The sequence below is a fragment of the Natator depressus genome, chromosome 2 (genome assembly GCF_965152275.1).
Source record: "Natator depressus isolate rNatDep1 chromosome 2, rNatDep2.hap1, whole genome shotgun sequence".
NCBI lineage: Eukaryota > Metazoa > Chordata > Testudines > Cheloniidae > Natator > Natator depressus.
This window is the reverse complement of record NC_134235.1, coordinates 3,172,879-3,191,263: the sequence shown is the minus strand read 5'-3', so window position 1 is coordinate 3,191,263 and position 18,385 is coordinate 3,172,879. Positions and strand designations below refer to the sequence as shown.

The window sequence follows — 18,385 nt, the reverse complement described above, 5'->3', positions numbered from 1 at the left end:
CACCCGTATGCCACAGGCCAGAGACCTGCCCCCCAAGACTCCTATTTGAACTAGAGCAGAGACCTGAGCAAACCCATCAGCAAACCAAGAATCCACCACCACCCTTGGGAAATTGTTCCCATGGTGAATTATCCTCCCTGTGCAAAATGTACGTCTCATTTCCAGTGCGAATTCTCTAGCTTCGACGGCCAGCCATTGCCTGGTGTTAGACCTTCCTCTGCTGGACTGATCAGCCCAGCTGACCTGAATGTGGCAAAGAAAGAGCCCCTCCCTAGCCAGAGAGCAATTAGCAAAGGCCTGCTGGCAACCAGGGAGGGGCTGGGGATCTCAAAGAAAGGGGCACAAGAATATTCTATAATGGGGTGCATTAGGCAGTGTAAATATAGGGGTGCCTGCCAGCACCCCTGTAACTGGAGACCATCTTACCTTTGCGCCTGGCAGATCTTTGAGTCTGTTATTCCAGCTCCCTCTCCTGCTGTGATCTGTCCCTGCTGCCCCCGCAGCACCCCACCAGGCAGCGGGGAGGCAGAACCCTGCTTCTTAAGTCCTGCTCTGGGCTTTGCTGGGCAGGGCGGCTGATCCCAGCCCTAGCACAAGGCCATGTGCAATGCACCGTGTGACCGCAGGCCCCGATTGCCCGGGCTCCCCTTACGGCCCGGCAGGACACAGCGCCCGCGTTCACTGAAAGACCGAATGGGCCAGGAGCTCGGGTGGCGGCAGGGTGAGGAGACGTGAGCTCAGTTACTCAGCCCCTTCCAGGAGACCCGGGCTCCCAGCAGCCCCTCCAAGCAAGCTGGCACCTGTGCAGCTTGAGGTGCATTCGGTCCCAGCCCCGTGTTATCTGGGGTTCCCCGTAGGGTGCATGATGTGCTTTGGGGAGTGGAGGGGGTCTCCAGGGGCGCTTTGGCTGCCTCTGTGGCAGAGGAGAGGCAGGGTCCCCCCCCTTCTGTGCAGAGCTCTCCCGGTTGCCCCAGGAACCAATTCAGCCAGGCCCTAGCGCAGGGGTGGCCAGCCTGAGCCTGAGGAGGAGCCAGAATTTATCAATGTACATGGCCAAAGAGCCCCAGTGATACGTCAGCAGCCCCCCATCAGCTCCCCCCACACACTCCCAGCGCCTCCCGCCCACGGGCAGCCCCGCCGAACAGCGCCTCCCCCTCCCTCCTGATCAGCTGTTTCACGGGGTGCAGGAGGCTCTGGGGGGTGGGGTGGGGGAGGAGCGAGGGCATGGCAAGCTCAAGGGAGGCGGGAAGGGGTGGAGGGGGGCAGGGCCTGGGGCAGAGCCGGGGGTTGAGCAGCGAGCACCCCCCGGCACATTGGAAAGTTGGCACCTGTAGCTCCAGCCCCGGAGTCGGTGCCTGTACAAGGAGCCGCACGTTAACTCCTGAAGAGCTGCGTGTGGCTCCGGGGCCCCAGGTTGGCCACCCTGGCCTAGCACGTCAGCGCTCCGTGCTGAGCCCACCAGCGGAGGGGTGAACGGGTCCACTGGGGCCTCCGTCCTGCCAGGGGCAGCGGGAACAGCACAGCGAGCCGGCCGGCACGGGTCCCGCTCAGCCCCGCCCGCTCCACCCAGGGAGAGCAGCAATCCCCCTCGTGCCCCAGTGGACATCTTTCCCCGAGCCCTCATGGTCCATAGTGAGTCTCACGCCCTTGGGACTCTGCAGCGAGGGGTGGCAAAGTCCCTTGGCTCGCATGGCACGTCCTCCCCGCTGCAAGCAGGCCGAGCACCTCACACTCCCTCCCGAGCAAGGCCCCTGGCTCTGAGCAGCCACCACCTCAGCTGGGCCTGGGGGGGAGCTCCCATGGGGGCGGGGGTGGACCTGCCTCCGCTACAGCTGGGAAGCTTCCTGTCCACCTGAACGGAGCTCAGCAGGGTGTGTCCCGGCCGGCTCCGACCCATCCATCCCCCGGGGGACCGGCCAGCTCCTGGTGCCAGCTGCACACTCAGAGCAAGGGAGGTACAGAGGTCAGGGCCTAGCTCGTTCACGCAGGGGAGGGTGGCTAGCAGGGTGGCTGAGCTCAAAACTACTCCAGCCCCCACCTCTCCCAGCAGGGGGCGCTGTGGGGAGCGGGGCAGGAGCTGGTTTGGGGGGCGCTCCCGGTTTCTCCAGCAGCTTCTGGAGCAGGAAGACGGTGCAGCTTCGCGTGGCAGTGCTGGGACCCTCAGCAGCTGTGACTAACGGGAGCTCTTGTGCCAGAAGCTCTTTACCAATTACAATCAGACTGAACTGTATCACCTCCGACTTTATTGCCGAGCTCCCAGAACAGAACAGGAGACGGTGTCCGGGTGCCCCGTTGGGCTGACCAGGGCGGACATATCGGAAGAGTCGCAGCGGGCACGTCTATGCAGCAGCTGGGCGCAAGCTCCCGGCCCCATCAGATACCACCTGACGCCTGGGCTTGGGAGCCGGAGCGCCAGTCCGAGCCGGAACATCTCCCCTGCTCTTTGTGTCCCCCGGCCATGCTCCTCAGTCCGGCCTGCTTTGAAATGTCCCTGGCAGACGATCCCACAGCCGGATCCATCTCCCAGCCACGGAGTCACTCCTGATATTCACCCTCATTCTTCCCTTCCTTAACCCCATCCCCATTCTGCTCCCATGGGTACCCGAAACAGGCAGTCGAGAGACAGAGCTCCTGTCGGACTCTCTCCAATGCCCTCCTCCCCCTGGCGCTGGGGCCAGGCCAGCAGGAAGGACGGGCCTGTGATCCAAGCACTGGAGAGAGGCTCAGGAGAGCTGGGTTCTAATCCTGACTCTGCCGCAGCCTCCTGTGTGACCTTGGGCAAGTCGCTTAGTGGCTCTGTGCCCCTGGTGCCCAGATACCACAGAGCTGGGCCTGGCAGCAGAAATCTGAGAGAGTTCTGAAAGGCGGCCAACTTTGGCCTCAATTTGCAGCTACCAGGCACAGAGCAAGCAGGGACTGTGTTACTGCCCCATCCTAGCTTTGCTGGCGCCTCTCAATCCCAACCCGCAGCCCCCTATCCCAGCCCCGGGCTCCCCCCAGCTCTGCCAGCACCCCTCAATCCCGACCCGCAGCCCCCTATCCCAGCCCTGGGCTCCCCCCAGCTCTGCCAGCACCCCTCAATCCCGACCTGCAGCCCCCTATTCCAGCCCCGGGCTCCCCGCAGCTCTGCCGGCGCCCCTCAATCCCGACCCGCAGCCCCCTAACCCAGCCCCGGGCTCCCCCCGGCTCTGCCGGCGCCCCTCAATCCCGACCCTCAGCCCCCTATCCCAGCCCCGGGCTCCCCCCGGCTCTGCCGGAGCCCCTCAATCCCAACCCGCAGCCCCCTAACCCAGCCCCAGGCTCCCCCCGGCTCTGCCGGCGCCCCTCAATCCCGACCCGCAGCCCCTTATCCCAGCCCTGGGCTCCCCCCGGCTCTTCCGGTGCCCCTCAATCCCGACCCACAAAATCTGTTGGAGCTCTCAGGAGGGGGCTACTGAACCAACCTGTCCAGCCAGTTGTTCTTGCCCCTCATCACACACACACACTCTGCACTTTGCACCCTGGGCCACAAGTCATGCAGCTGTCTCCTAAGGCCAGTGCCAGTGGGCGGCCGGCAGAGACTGCAGCTCCCAGCATTCAGTGCCTCACTGGGCCGTATTGCATGCTGGAGCATGGGCTGCACCTGGGCATTAAAGTCGAGGTGATTTGGTTCCGTCCGTGCCCATCAGGTTCAGCTGCGGGGCTCCCGGCATGTTGCCCCAGCTGCCCACTGGGCGTGGCTGGCAGAAGGCCTGGGGGAGAGCAGATGGCAGCGTATGGGTGCTGTGGCGGGAGCAGGCGCAAGGCCAGCATCTCACTTCCCCGGCTCCGGGCTGCCCGCTTTCCCGGGTGTCCCTGCCTGCAGTTTCTGTCTCTTCCTGCTGGGCCGGGGGCTGGGCACCTGGGGAAGGAAAGTGGCCGAGATCAGACCATCTCGTCTCACTGTCTGGGTCCTGTCGATACAAGGGCAGCCCCCAGCAGAGAGGGCGGCTAAGACTGATACGTGCCCAGGCCCCTGCTGGGACCAATGGGGCCAGGACTGGAAGCAAAGGGATCCGTGTAGGGCATGAGGAACCCCGATGGCTGGCACCAGGCCTGGCCCTGGCCCTGCCCCCTCCTCACACACACAACTGGCACAATGAACACCCTGCTTGGTGCTGTTTGCAGATCTCGACCCATACACAGGATAACCCCCTGCGCCATCCCTCGGGCCCGCCCAGTGCCGGGGGGCCTGGCGCGCACACCCCTTACCTCCGGCGGACGTGCCCGTTTGCTGGCTGGGAAGAACTCGCCCAGCTTCTGCTGCCTCCTGCCCTCCCGGGGCACTTGCTGCTTGGGCTGGGCCTCCTTGGGCTTGGGCTGGGCCTCATGCCACCGCTGCAGCCGCCGGCACACCCGCGACTCGCTGGAAAGAGAGCTCGGGTCAACGTGGGGGGTGGGGGGGCAGGGCCTGGAGGGGATCTGGGCCAGGGGGGCACCACAGCAAGAGGAACGGAAACCAAGGGGGGTTGAGGAGAACCCCCTAAGTGTGGCCCCCCTTGCCCGCCCCGTGCCAGGATCTCAGCAGAAGTGGCTCAGCGCCAGGCCTGCTCCCAGAGCTCCCTGATACAGGGGGTCTGGCTTGAATGGGCTTCCCGAGCTCTGGGTCCGCTGTCCCTCAAGGGCGCTGCAGTAAATCTGCTCCATCGACAAGGCCGTGTCCAGCCTCTCCAGGGCTCCGAGAGTCACCCTGGGACTGGGGCCAGGCAAAACGGGCAAGTCCGTGGAGCCCAGCTCGGACCCAGGTCAGGCGCTGGAGACTTGCATGGGGCACTCGAGGCCCTGGCGCTCTGAGTGTCGATGCCAAAGGGGGTGGGGGAGTCTGCTGGTGCCACACAGCGAGCTCCATGTTGGTGCGAAAGGTGCTGGGCTGGGAGCACTGGAGACGTGTCCCCTGTCTACACACCGCCCCGCCCTAGACATCGCCCCTGTGGGCGGGAGAAAGGGGGTGAGTCTCCAAGGCCTATTTAGCTGCTGGCTTCAGGACTGAGGCTGCCAGCTGTGGGGTCAGATTGGGGGCAGCCACACAATGAATTGAGACCCCCCCGAACTCATCACACACAGGACTCCTCCCCATGCTAGGCCATCCCGCCTGCCCCCCATCCAGACAGTGCAACACTGACTTCATGTGCTTCTCGCGGGCGAGGAACTGCACCAGCCCCTCCGGGTCGGGGTCATGCCACTCCAGCGTTATCTGGCCCGGGTCGGCCACCTCCGGCTGCAGGAAGAGCCTGCGAGCTCCCTCCAGGTCCCAGTTGGCGGGCAGCGGGTGCTTCTGTAATAGCAGCAGCTTACAAGCCAGCAGTGCCCTGTGCCCCCAAAGGATCCCAAAGCACTTTGGAGCCCACACCCAGGAACAGCTGTACCCACCGCTGCAATGCACCCACCTCTGGGGACGGACCAGCAGCTGGTTACCAGTGCATAGCTACACCACAGCCCGGGTTGGGGCTGGGAGTGAAGCAGAACCCCGCATCCACAGTTACCGGATCTAGGACACCAGGGTTCACGCCCCAGGGTCTTTAACGCCCATGGGGTCGATGGGCAGGGGCCTCAGTGTTGTGTCTCATTCAAAGGGCCGCACAACTGCACCAGGGAGCGCAGGCTGGCGGGGGGTCACTGCTGTTCCCCCCCAAGGGGCAAGGGGTTTGTTCCCTCCAACCAGCCCTGCTCCTTTGCCCACTTCTCGGGCATCCCCCCTACCTGGCTCTCGCTGGCAGTCACGCCCCTCCTGGCCCTTCCCACCGACAGCGCGGCTTTACGGCAAACCCAGCCCACTCCCCGGCTTGGGCAGCACACGGCTTGGCTGCTCATGCCCAGGCCGAGGCCCCCGGTACCTGCGGGTCGATGTTCTGGAGAACCTGCTCGATGGTCCCGTGTTGCTGCAGCAGCTTGAGGGCCTTCTTGGGGCCCAGCCGCCAGATCTTCCCACAGTAATCACAGCCCAGCAAGATGCACAGGTCCACGAACTGCCCCGGGACAGGCCCGGCCCGAGGAGAGGGGGAAGAAGACAACCATCACCAGAGGGGTTAGCTGGGTGGCCGACTGCTCCGGCCCTGACCACCCCTCCCACACCCTGGTGAGGCTGGCGGAGAAGGGGCCAGCTCATGCCACGGTCCCCAAGTCTCAACCGAACCCTGACAAATACATGGCTGGCACAGCCTGGCCCGCCTGTGGGTTAGTATTGTTCAAACAGGTGTCAGCATTGGAAGACTGTGTTTAGCCTGTATGGAACGGTGGTGAGCTGCTGCCGGCGTTAATCTGACGTATCACGTCCGTATCCCCTCGTGCAAGGGACTATCGGAGCGGTTGGATAGTGAGCCTCTGTGACCCTGTAACTCGCCAGGCAGGAGAGAGACATTAACTAGTGTGAAGTGCTGGCTCCAGCAGGTGTTACGTCCTGCCCCACAGGGAAGGTCCATCAACACCTGCTGTGCCCCCCTTCCTCCACCCCACCCCCGCTGAGTCATGCACGTGGTTTCCTCCCATCAGCTGAGTTTGTGGCTCAGAACACATGGCGGGAGGGGGATAAAACCCCCAGACAGAAGGAAATGATTCTCTCTACTCTGCTTGGACTCTGGAGGGGCAGGTTTCTAGGCAGAAGCAAGAGATCCCCAGTGCTCAGCCTAGGTCAGCCCTAAAGGACGTTTGGAGCTTGCATGTGACAGATGCTTCTATTCCCTTTTGAAACTTGTGACTGTAACTCGGGTGTGTATCTATGGTTCCCTGTTTAACCTTGTCAATAACTCTCCTGTTTCCTTTTCCTGGTTAATAAAGCTTTAGACAGTTTATTATAGGACTGGCTACCAAGCGTGGGCTTTGGTGTGAGAGCTAAGGTGCAACTGACCTGGGGTGAGTGATGGGTCCTTTGGGACAGGGAGTAACCTGACTATTGCCGTATCTTTGGGGTAAGGGCCCAGCTATCACACAGGCAGCTCCCCTGGGTGGCAGGACAGATGGGGGAGCCCACAGGGCCTGGCTGTGACTCCTAGGTTAGGCTGTTGTAGGGTCTGAGGAGCTCACACCTGGTAACTGGTTGGTGAAATCGAATACAGAGCTCACAGCCAATGGGGGGTTGGTGCCGGGTTCCCAGCACTCTGCCCTGAGGCTGGCACACACGCCCTGGGGTCACGGCAGGCAGCGTGACACTCCTCACCAGCACGGTCCCTCCCCGTCCCAGCATAGCCTCACCTGCTCAACATGCACCAGACTGACGGGCAGCCCAAGGGAACGATGAGACAATCCTGCTGGCCAGCGTCGTCTCCCTCTTCCCTTGGGCTGCCCGTCGGTCTGTCTGCATCTACCCGCTGCCTCCTGTCCTCGGATTCTCAGCTCTGGGCGGGGCCTGTCTCTTTGTTCTGTGTCCGGGCAGCACCGAGCGCAGGGGGTTCTGCTCCACCGCGGGGGCCCCACAGTGGTACCACCACACAACAAAACCCATCAATCCATCCCCACCTGCTCCTGAGTCATCCCCAGCTTCTGCAGAATGGCAGGCAAGGAAAACTCTTCCACTTCACTGCAAGAGACAGAGGGCAGCGTGAGGCTGGGGCACCCTCCCCTGCCAAGCCCCCATTCCTGTCCGCCTTACCCTACGGCACCCCCCAGAGCCGCGCAGCCATCCCCTGCGGCACAAACCTGGCGTGGCCAGCCAGTGGGAGCCTACGCTGTTCTTGCTGCCCAAGGCCATAACCTGAGTGCAGGCTCCAGCCTCCCGTCTACACCTGTCCAGCCCCCAGCACCTCCCCTCTGCTGGGTGTGCACCTTTCCGGCTCCCCCACCACCCACTCCTCACTTCCTCTTCCACAGATTCCGAGATTCTCAGGCCAGAAGGGACCATTGTGATCATCCAGTCTGACCCCCTGTGTAACACAGGCCAGAGCCCTGCCCCCAAACAACTCCTGTTTGACCCAGAGCAGATCTCTTAGATTTAAAAACGGCCAGTGAGAGAAAATCCACCACAGCCTTGGGATGTTGCTCTGGGGTTAATGGTTTTAACCCTCACTGTTAAAAATCTGCCCCTTATTTCCAGTCTGAATTTGTCTAGTTTCAACCTCCAGCCATTGGATCATGTTAGACTTTAGTCTGCTGAACTGACAAACCCTCTGTCAAATCTCTGTTCCCACGGAGATACTTATAGACTGTGATCAAGTCACCCCTTCACCTGCTCTTTGGTAAGGTAAATAGATGGAGCTCCTGGAATCTCTCTCTATAAAATATGTTTTCTAATCCTTTAATCATTCTCAGGGCTCTTCTCTTAACCCTCTGCAATTTATCACCATCCTTTTCAAATTGTGGGCACCAGAACTGGGCCCAGGATCCCAGCAGCCCTTGCACCAGGGCCACATACAGAGGTGAAATAACCTCTTTGCTCCTCCTGGAGATTCCCGTGTATACCTCCCAGGATCACATTCGCCCTTTTGGCCACAGTGTCGCACTGGGAGCTCACGTTCAGCTGGTTATCCACCACGACCCCCAAATCTTTTCCAGAGTCGCTGCTTCCCAGGATAGGGTCCCCCATCCAGTAAGTATGGCCGACAGACTTTGGTCCCAGATGAATGACTTTACATCTGGTCGTATTGTTTGCTTGTGCCCAGCTTACCAAGCGATCCAGATCGCTCTGTGTCAATGACCAGTTCTCTTTGTTATTTCCCACTCCCCCAATCATTGTGTCATCTGCAAACTTTGTCAGTGATGGTTTTATGGTTTCCTCCAGGTCACTGATAAACATGTTAAATAGTGTAGGGCCAAGAACCGATCCCTGTGCGTTCTTACTACGAACACCGGCTCAGTGGGGATTCCCTGGTTTCAGTTACATTTTAAGACCTATCACTTGGCTAGTTTTTAATCTGTGGGCCAGGTTAATTTTATATTGTTCTAGTTTCTTCATCAAAACGACATGCAGGACGAGGTCAAACGCCTTCCAGGAGTCTAAGTCCGTTACGCCAACACTATCACCGTTATCAGCCAGACTTGTCATCTCGTCAGAAAAGAGACTGAGTGAGTTTGACAGGGTCTATTTTCCGCAAACCCACACGGATTGGCATTATTGAGATCACCTTCTCGTTCTTTATTAACTGAGTCCCCTCTCAGCTGCTCCGTTACCTTGCCCAGGATCGACGTCAGGCTGACAGCCTATAATTACCCTGGTCACCCTGTTTATCCCTTTAAAATCCTGGCACATGAGCTTTATGCCAGGCCTCTGGAACTTCCCCGGGGTTCCCAGGTGCCAGCAGCTCCTGGATCCCCCTCTCTCCTCTACCATGTCCCCCAGCAGGGCTCAGACCCGCCAAGGGCTCAGCGTGGCCAAGGCCCCTGCCACTCACCAGCTTTTCTTGGCGCTCAGGTGGCGGACCAGGCGGAGGCTCCCGAAAGGCAGCGCGTCCATGTCCTCCGTGGCCGTGCACCAAACCTTGCCAGACTTCACCAGAGCTGCGCAGGTGGCTTCTGCCTCAGCTGGAGCCTGTGCACAGGTACAGAGAGCGGCTCTGCTAGCATCCCCGTGGGGACAGCGCCCTCCTTGGGCCATCCCCCGAACGGGACCTGCCGGCGGCACACGGCCCCTCCTCCCCAGTCCCCGCTCAGACCAGCTTTCACTGCTTCCTTTACATCACAGCAACTGGCTTGCTTCTGTCAAGGGTCCATGTCCCTCCCAGAGCACTTTGTGTAGGCCCTAGATAAACAGCCCCCGTCTCCACCAGCGATACCCTGCGGCTCTGTCACACTCAGCCATGGACCCTCTGGCCAGCAGAGCCACCTGGGCCACCGCTGCAGAGCAAGAAACTGCAGCCAAAGCAACCGGCTTCGCCCAAGCACAGGGCCTCTCCCCTTCTCCTGGGGAGCACAGACAGCTGCCCCAGTGACCCACGGGCTGGCCCCTCTGCCACAGGACCCGACCCCATGCTGTCCCACTCCAAGTTACCTGCACACATGGCACACCCAGGTAGCTCAGCAGGGTCTCACAATCCTGCTTCAGGGGCCGCTGCAGGTTTTCAGCCAGACGGGACTCTGTAACCAGCAGAGGAATGTGGGTCAGGGGTTCCTGATGCAGCAGGGACCCGCGTTCCCAGTTACAGTGCCCCCTGCTGTTGCATACAGGAGCTGCATGTTCAAGCCGGAACCCAGGCCTGGACAGCGAAGGCCCTGAAACTAGGCTTGCCACCCGGATAGGGGCCACTGACTACCACTGCCAGAGCCCAGGGAGCTCTCTGCGAGGCAGGGGAGGGCCCTGTTGGGGCAGGGCAGATGAGGCGAGCCACGGACCCCCAGCTGCTTTGCAATGCGGCACAGCAGAATCCCACAGGCTTGGGCATTTACCTGAAGCGTCTCTCCTAGCCCTGGCAGCCTCTGCCCGCCTGGCCAACTGCAAGGAAAGGAATCTGTTACAATGATCTGCGCACAGAGACGTCCTATTCCCTTCTCACCCCAGGCCCTGCATCGTCCCCCCGCCTGGGACAGAGAACCTCGGCATAGCCCCCCCGGCCCCTGTCCCAACTGCTGCAGCGCCCCCTGCTGGCTGGGACTGAGAATGATCAGCTGTGTATCCCCACCCCCGCCCCGACCCCATTGCTGCATGTTCTGTCCCCTCTGCCGTGTTCAGGGATCACACAGTGCTCACAAGAGCTCTGCCTTACAATACTGCACCTGGGGCTACTCCTGCATGTAAGTGACCTAACAACAAGAGCTCCCCGCCTGGACTCTCTACCCGGGAAGCTCAGCCCTTAAAGGCACAGCCCACCCTGCGCCATTAACAAACGTCCCAGAACGCTTCTGATACCAACCAGTGGCCGTTTGAGGTCAGGGGGCCGCCCGTCAAACACAAACACCGGTTTGATGCCATTTTCCAGGAGATGCAGCGTCCGGTAAAACAGCCCCTGCAAGTAACTGAGACCAAAAGCCGGGCAGCCTGCGGCTTGCACCACGACGCGTGCGCCACGCGGAACGGAGAGCCCAGCAGCGGGAGCCGCTCTGACAGAACGGGGGAAGCCCATCTAGCGTCACACACCCGCACAGGTGCAGGCCCGGAACGATATGGCTGCCCAGCTTCAATGTGAGGGTGTCAGCACCCTTATCCCCACGCACGGAGGCACAGGCAGGGGATGGGGGCTGCTCAAAGCCACCCAGGAAGTCTGTGGCAGGGCTGAGGGCAGGCTCCAGGGGCTCCTGTCTCCGAATCCTGCAGACAAGCCATTAGGCCATTGAACTGTCCTCCGCTGGGCCCCTGGCATGGCACGTCACCGGGTGAGTGAGCTCACAAGGCGACCCCCACTGGCCAGGCACTGGGTGTGTGACACCACGGAGCTGGTGCTGCCTAGGGGCTCTGGGAGCAGGAAGCAGCCCTGGGGAAGCCGGGCACTGCTGGGGTACGGGCCACTCACCTGATGTTCTCCCCGTTGCGGTTGAAGATCTTCGGCATGGCCGTGCGGAACTGGTAAATGGCAATGGATGCGTCCAGGGCTATGACGCGGTCTGGGAAGCCCAAGGCAACAGCCGGGTTATTCCCCCAGGAACGGGCATAACCTCCGCCCCATCCTGTCCTAAAGGGCTGGCTGCTCTGGAACTGCCTGCCTGGGGACTCTTACTCCTCATCCTCCATGCCACCCCCCAGGGCTGCTTCCCCATTCACCCCCCTCCCAATTCCCTGGGGTGTCCCCAGCCGCTACCCCCACCATTCCCAGGCGATCTCAACCTCTCCCACCCTCCTCTTCGCTCTGAATCCCCACCTGCCCCCTGGCCCCTGCCCGCTTGTGCGGTCCCCTCCCGCCGGGGGGCAGCAGGAGGAGTCGTGCCCCAGGCTTGGGAAGAGCTGGGGGGTGCTCACCTCGATACTGTTGCAGAGGGAACGAGCTCACAGCCTCCGCAGCCTCCTCCTTAATCACATCTGCCAACCTGATGATGCCCATGGGCACGATCTGGGAATCTCTACAGGGGCTGGGCACAGAAGGGGGGGGCCACGGGGGGGGGATAAAGAGTGTCCCGCGGGCTGGGCACGGAGAAGCAGGGGGCAGACACTCCCCAGAACAGGGGACACACACCGGGCAGGCTCCAGGCACGCAGCGGAGATCAGAGCAGGGACCAGACCGAGGGGCAGCGCGGCCCGGGCCCAGAGCCGGGGCTGCGCGCGAGGAACCACGGGCAGCGCCAGCCCCCGGCGCGGAACCGGCGCGGCAGCCGCCGGGCTGGGAGTTCGGGGCCGGGCCGGGCCGGGCCGGGCCGGGAGGTGCGGGGCCGGAGCGCAGGGGGAGCCGGGCCGGGCCGGGCCGGAAGGAAGGAGCGGGGCGGGGCAGCAGCTCGGGCGGGGAGGGAGGTGGGGCAGCGCAGGTCGGAGCCTGGGCAGACAGATCCCAGCAGCAAGACGCGCAGGGATGGGCGGTGGGAGGCTACCCGGGAGCAAAGAGGCTTTTCCAGCTCTGATTGCCCGGGCGAGCCTAAGGCTGAGGGGTGCTTGATGCCCCCCAAGGCGGGGACTGGCCCATGGGGACCCCGAGGCAGCAGACGCTCAGTGCCCGAGGAGTGGCCTGGCCCATGCGGACGGTGATGCCCAGGGGGTACCTGGCGTGTGGGAGTCTTGTCTCTGGCGGGCAGGGGTCAGGTCCGTGTCTGCCCGCCAGGCCCGGCTCTCTCTGCAGGTTGGCAATCGCCTGACCCCTCTGTGCGGCTCCTGGCCCACTGGACACTCAGAGCCGATGCTCCCCAGTGTCCCAGTCCCAGATCAGGCTCTGGGTGAGTCCGAGCGCGGAGATATGGATATAGCGACACCAGTCAACATTCATGTCACACGGTTCCCAGGTGCAGGTAACCCCAAGCAGAAGTGCTGGAAACCAATGGTCACAGACAAAATCCAACTACAAAGCACCTTCTAAACCCTAGGCTGGCTGAGCAGATACCTTCTTACCTTCTGGAGCGACGCTCACCCAAAGTCTTCCCAGTGTGGAACAGCCAGGCCTGGTTGTGATCGTCCATCTGTGGACAAGGCGCAGCTGGCAGCTTACCTCCTCGGTGACGCATCCCAGGTGTCTCTTCACCCGGAGTTAGGCCCTCCAATCCATTGTTTGAATGACACCCCCTAACCAGTGGGTTTTCCTGTGTTCTCCTTTCCTGTTGATTTTCCAAACCCTTGACCAGCATGTGGCTCAGGCTGCAGATGGGTCTCCGTTGTGAGACAGTTGATGCAGAGAGACAAGTCCCTTCCCTCCTGCTGCTGGGAGCGTGTTTCTCACAGTCTGGTGACCTCTGCAACTCCCAGACCTTAGGAATACAGTGTGCGGTCTAGCTCCCTAGCTCCTGAAATATCATCCTACCTACATCTTGCAATGATCATAACAACCAGTGCATGGCTGACTATTGGTAGAGACTTCATATGCCACCTTTTGACACAGTATTATGCATATAGCTGACCCAGAGGATCCCTGTGAACCCTTACACAGTCCTTATGCCCTCTGCCTGTTCCTGGGTCAGAGTAACCCTGAGACCATGGCCACACAGTGCCAGGGGAGGGGAGGTGCAGCATGGCTCATAAGGACCCTCAGGCTGGGGGCACTCAGTACCCAGGAAGGGGTGGCATGGCACGGCCCATGGGGACCCCGAGGCTGCAAGCACTCCGTGCCCGGTGAGGGGTGGCACGACCTGGCCCACGGGGACCCCGAGGCTGGGGGCGCTCAGTGCCCGGGGAGGGGTGGCGCGGCCTGGCCCACGGGGACCCCGAGGCTGGGGGCGCTCAGTGCCCGGTGAGGGGTGGCACGGCCTGGCCCACGGGGACCCCGAGGCTGGGGGCGCTCAGTGCCCGGGGAGGGGTGGCGCGGCCTGGCCCACGGGGACCCCGAGGCTGGGGGCGCTCAGTGCCCGGGGAGGGGTGGCGCGGCCTGGCCCACGGGGACCCCGAGGCTGGGGGCGCTCAGTGCCCGGGGAGGGGTGGCGCGGCCTGGCCCACGGGGACCCCGAGGCTGGGGGCGCTCAGTGCCCGGGGAGGGGTGGCACGGCCTGGCCCATGGGGATGGATTTACTAGCACAATGTATAAGCAGCCGGGATGCCAAGCTGGGTGAGGGGTTCCAGTCTCTGCCCGCTGAGCCCCAGGCGCTGGCCAGACAGCCCAGCCCAGAGGGGCAGTGGGATACGTGCCCCGCTGCCCTGCACCCCGGGCCTGGCGGCTCCCTTCTGCGCCCCCCGCTGCGCGCACGGCGGGTCCCAGCCACCCCCGCCTCGTGCCCCGGCTGAGGCCGCCCTGGGTCCCTGCGAGCCGATGGACTGCGATGACTCCTCCGTGCCAGCAGGGGGCGCCAAGGCAGCGCTGCCTGTGTCCGGGCACGGAGCGCGCCCTCTCCTGAGTCCTGGGCGTCTCGGCGCCTCTCTCGGGTGACTCCCTGTGCGCCGCTCTAGCCCAGGACTCGCTCGCCCGGGCGCCCGCCTGTTGCCGGAAGTGCGGTGGGGGGCCGGTGAGCGCGGAGCGGCCGGTGGCCGTGCGGGGGGGGGCACTCTGGGGGTCGGGGGAGGGGCGCCGGCGCAGGAGCGCGTGCGGGGGGGGGCCGGAGGGGAGGGGGCGCCGGCCCGGGAGCGCCTGCGGGGCGGGGGGGGCGCCCGGAGCGGGGGGGCGCCGGCGCGGGAGCGCCTGCGGGGCGGGGGGGGCGCCGGCCCGGGAGCGCCCGGAGGGGGGGCGCGCCGGCCCGGGAGCGCCTGCGGGGCGGGGGGGGCGCCCGGCGGGGGGGGGCGCCGGCGCGGGAGCGCCTGCGGGGCGGGGGGGGCGCCCGGAGGGGGGGGGCGCCGGCCCGGGAGCGCGTGCGGCGGCGGGGAAATGGCCGTGGAGTTCTCGCTCCCTAGGCGGGTTTCCCAGCTGGGGGCTCTGCCCCGGCCCAGGCAGTTGCTCTGCTGTGTGAACTCCGCAGCCGTGTCCTGTCTGGGCAGCTGGAGCTGGGGCTCAGACGCCGGAGCCCGGCACTGCTCAGCCGCTGGAGGGAGGCTGCCTGCGAGCCCCCAGTGACCTGCTCTCTCCTCTCCCTTTCAGGCTGGATAAGGCCTCTGCCCCCATGGCTGGCCGGCCTGCTGAGTGGAGCACGGCTCTGCCCAGCCTGGGGCTGTGCGCCGTGTGTCTGTGCTCAGCTGTCCGCACCTTCCAGGTGAGAGCGATGGCCGCAGGGCTCAGGGACGGGCGAATGTGCCCCTCTGACCGTGGACCTGTCCAGGTGGCAGCTGGGCGCAGCTGCTCCTGTTCTCCCACCTGAAGGAGACAGGTCTTGTTAAAGGAAACTTTCAAGGCAGAGAACAAATCAGCGCACTGCGCTCTAGCACTGTGGCCTAGCGAAAGGCCATCTGCGTTGTCCCTCATTCACTTCTGGCTGCCCCCGTGTTTACTGGACCAACAGATTTTCAGGCCCAAGGATAACTTACCAGGTTTCTTCCCGCAGCACTCGATTGAAAGTTAGTTTAATGCTTACAGGTGTCAAGAGTCTGAAAAGGAGGCCTGGGGCCCGAGTTCAGCGTGCTCTGGTCTACCAGATGAGTCTTTGGTTTCTTGGCAGCATACCTGCTTCACCAGCTCCAGATGATTTTTTGGCAGAAGCTGGGGGAAGGATGAGTGTGTTTGTGAGCGCAGGAGGCGGTGTCAGTGTCTCTGGGGCTGGGGAATCTGCTTTGGGGGTGGGCAGTTGTCAGTGGAACAAAAGGGGTTTCACAGTCGCACTACAGGTAGGAAGGAACACAAGCAAAGACTTTTTTCTTAATGGGCCTTTGTGAGGAGCCATGTGTGAAGGAAGCAGCAGAGCTCGTGAAGGGTGGACTCCCGCTGACAGCGTGATGCAACTCTGGGTACCAGTCAGGGAGCATGGATCCTCAGGCTGTTACCCTGGGTGTCCAAGCTATTTCTTTGTGTCTGTTCTGCTGAGTTCCCTGTGATCGTGGCCTGCGGCTCATTGCTTGCCTCTGTGTGTTTGTAGATAAATCGCGGGGCTGCGGCAGGGTTTCTCCTCCAGGCCCTGGCAGCACTTGTGGGAGCAGTTGGCTTCTTCTGGACACCTCTTGGGCTTACCTTGGCAGCAGATTCCCAGTCTGGTACCTGGGTCTCCACCGTCATTGGCCTCCCTTTGCTGGCTTTTGGATTCCACTGGCTGAACGGCGACCACTCCACTGCCAACATTCTCCTGGGAGGAGCCCTGCTGCTGGCCACGGGCTTGGAGTACCTCACTGAAGAGGGCAGGGCCATGGTTGCCCAGTCTGTCACTGTGGTGGCCTCCATCACCATCCTCATCCTTTCCATTTTCACCATGAATTTCTATGGGATACTGGGCAGCCTGGTGTTGAGCACAGCTGGCCTCCTGTCTGGGGTGAAGGTGGAGAGACTGCTCGCGCTGAGGAAGGAAGCCATCCTCAGCTGTCTCCTGGCAGCAGGAAATTTAGCATTTCAATGGGCCTTACGGACACAGCACCTTGACCTGGATTGATTTTATGTAGGACTGACCTGTGGCGTTCTCAGTGTGGTTCTCAATTCTCAATGCAAAGTGACCTGGGCCCTTGGACTGTAGAGTTAACCTTCATGTTTACGGCCGCTGTCTGATCTACATTAGTGCACTGGGTGCAGCCCTCAGGCTCCAGGTAAGTCGCAGCAGCAGCTTGTCTCTTGGGTAACTGATTGATGCCGGATGAGAGGAGGATACCAAAGGTCGGAGCTGTCCTGTTTGCTGCTGTTTCCTGGAATGGGCCCCGATAGGGCAGAAATACACCCAACTGCTGCTCCAAACTGCTTTGAATTTCTTCTTTGGTCTCTAGGGTGGGGAGAAGAGGCAGGGTGACTATGGAGCCCTCTTGGAAGCCGGTTGGTTCAATACCCCCAGCCTTCCAGGAGGAGTTACAGGCCGCCCAGGGAAGAGGCTGGATGTTCCATCATAGGCTCAAGGGAACTGGTGACAGAAAGGACCTGCCAGTCCATTTCCCAGCAGACCATTGCATGATACTGTTGCAGACTGAGAGAGTGCCTGGTCCCACGTCTCCAGCACTTCCCTTGGGAGCCCATTCCTTAAGCAGATGGAGCTCAGGGTATTGTTCCTGCCAACCAGTCTACATTTACTTTTGCTTAATTTCATTCCAGGCATTAACAGACTCTTGTGAATTTACGGGTATTAAATTCAGGGAACTCCAGTTTTTTTCCCGCCCCAGTATTAACTCAACCCCTCTGCAAGAATAATGTTGTTATTGAGCCCTTGGCACTTTTCACCATCGAAGTGCTGTAAGTGCTACCAGTGGCCTGTAGTGTCTTGGATGTCCCATGATAACTTGCTGTCATATAGTTCTGATTGCCTTGGGAACTGCACCCTTGAATGTCCTGGCTATTATGCTTGTAAAGCCTTGAGTACTAGCTGGTTTTTTTACATTTAATTTCTTCACTTGAAAGGGAAAATAAAAAAGTGAGACCAGATGAAATAAAGCGTTTTCCACCCGGTGCATGTGTCCCCATGGAGTCGCACGAGCACGCTGGCTGTCTCTGTCTCCTGGGTGATTGCTGGAGGGAGCACTGCATGGCTGTAGCTCTCTGGATAGACACACACCACAAGTGTAACCCAAGAGTGCACCCTCATAAGGAAGCTGGCCTGGCTGCTGTGCTGTGTTCACTTGCTTCTCCTCCAACACTTGGCAAAGCCAAGTCCTCCTTGGAGACCCTATAAGACGGTTTCAAACCAGGCTGCTGAAATCTTCTTGAATGTCCCTCTTAACACCCGGGAAAGCTCTCCCCCTGCTGCCCCCCTCTCCCCACCGCCCCACACACACACAGGGCAATGTTTTGCTCTCCAGCTTGGCTTCTGTTTGCAGAGACCATCCATTCAGGGTGTGGAAGAGCAGCTGGGGGAACCCCCACAAGCATATTTGAGTTTCTTACCCGTATTAATGCTCTGACTGGGCCCCCAGTGTTTGGGTATCTATGGTTGTAGCTGATGCTGGTATAGAGGGTCTCACTTGTACCCTGGCATGGCTTTTCCCAGCCACTGGGATACTCACTGTGCAATTAGACCGGGGTGGGCAAACTTTTTGGCCCGAGGGCCACATCAGGATTGCGAAACGTTATGGAGGGCCGGATAGGAAAGGCTGTGCCTCCCCAAAGAGCCTGGCCCCCGCCCCCTATCCGCCCCCTCCCACTTCCCGCCCCCTGACTGCCCTCCTCAGAACCCCTGACCCATCCAACCCCCTGGCTCCTTGTCCCCTGACTGCCCCCTACCCCAACTGCTCCCCTGGGACCCCACACCCTATCCAGACCCCCCTGTCCCCTGACTGCCCCCCCGACCCCTGTCCACACCCCTGTCTCCTGACAGGCCCCCCGGGACTCCCATGCCTATCCAACCCTGACTGCCCCCTGGGACTCCTGTACCAAACTGTCCCCCCAGGACCTCACCC

At 61.7% G+C, this 18,385-nt stretch overlaps 2 protein-coding genes across 5 annotated transcripts; one reads left to right on the top strand and one right to left on the bottom strand.

Annotated features, from left to right (window-relative positions):
* Window positions 1-3,347: 3,347 nt before the first annotated feature.
* LOC141982026 (putative flap endonuclease 1 homolog) lies at window positions 3,348-13,620 on the bottom strand. Of its 3 annotated transcripts, none has more exons than XM_074943693.1 (11): window positions 11,834-12,047; window positions 11,391-11,481; window positions 10,794-10,896; window positions 10,330-10,375; window positions 9,935-10,020; window positions 9,339-9,475; window positions 7,471-7,531; window positions 5,853-5,984; window positions 5,142-5,293; window positions 4,231-4,384; window positions 3,348-3,731 (listed from the first exon to the last, which is right to left on the bottom strand). In XM_074943693.1, exons 1-11 carry the CDS (start codon window positions 11,913-11,915, stop codon window positions 3,630-3,632), a joined length of 1,146 nt encoding a protein of 381 aa, XP_074799794.1. In that variant the 5' UTR covers window positions 11,916-12,047; the 3' UTR covers window positions 3,348-3,629. The 3 variants fall into 3 exon arrangements, with proteins under 3 accessions (XP_074799794.1, XP_074799796.1, XP_074799795.1); XM_074943695.1 differs by lacking the exon at window positions 11,834-12,047 and adding an exon at window positions 12,908-13,620 and having other exon boundaries at window positions 3,349-3,731; XM_074943694.1 differs by having other exon boundaries at window positions 3,651-3,880; window positions 11,834-12,039.
* A 743-nt stretch (window positions 13,621-14,363) lies between these two features.
* Window positions 14,364-18,061, top strand: TMEM276 (transmembrane protein 276). 2 transcript variants are annotated; one of them, XM_074943704.1, is made up of 3 exons: window positions 14,364-14,445; window positions 15,012-15,123; window positions 15,940-18,061. In XM_074943704.1, exons 2-3 carry the CDS (start codon window positions 15,034-15,036, stop codon window positions 16,441-16,443), a joined length of 594 nt encoding a protein of 197 aa, XP_074799805.1. In that variant the 5' UTR covers window positions 14,364-14,445; window positions 15,012-15,033; the 3' UTR covers window positions 16,444-18,061. The 2 variants fall into 2 exon arrangements, with proteins under 2 accessions (XP_074799805.1, XP_074799806.1); XM_074943705.1 differs by lacking the exon at window positions 14,364-14,445 and having other exon boundaries at window positions 14,907-15,123.
* Window positions 18,062-18,385: the final 324 nt, after the last annotated feature.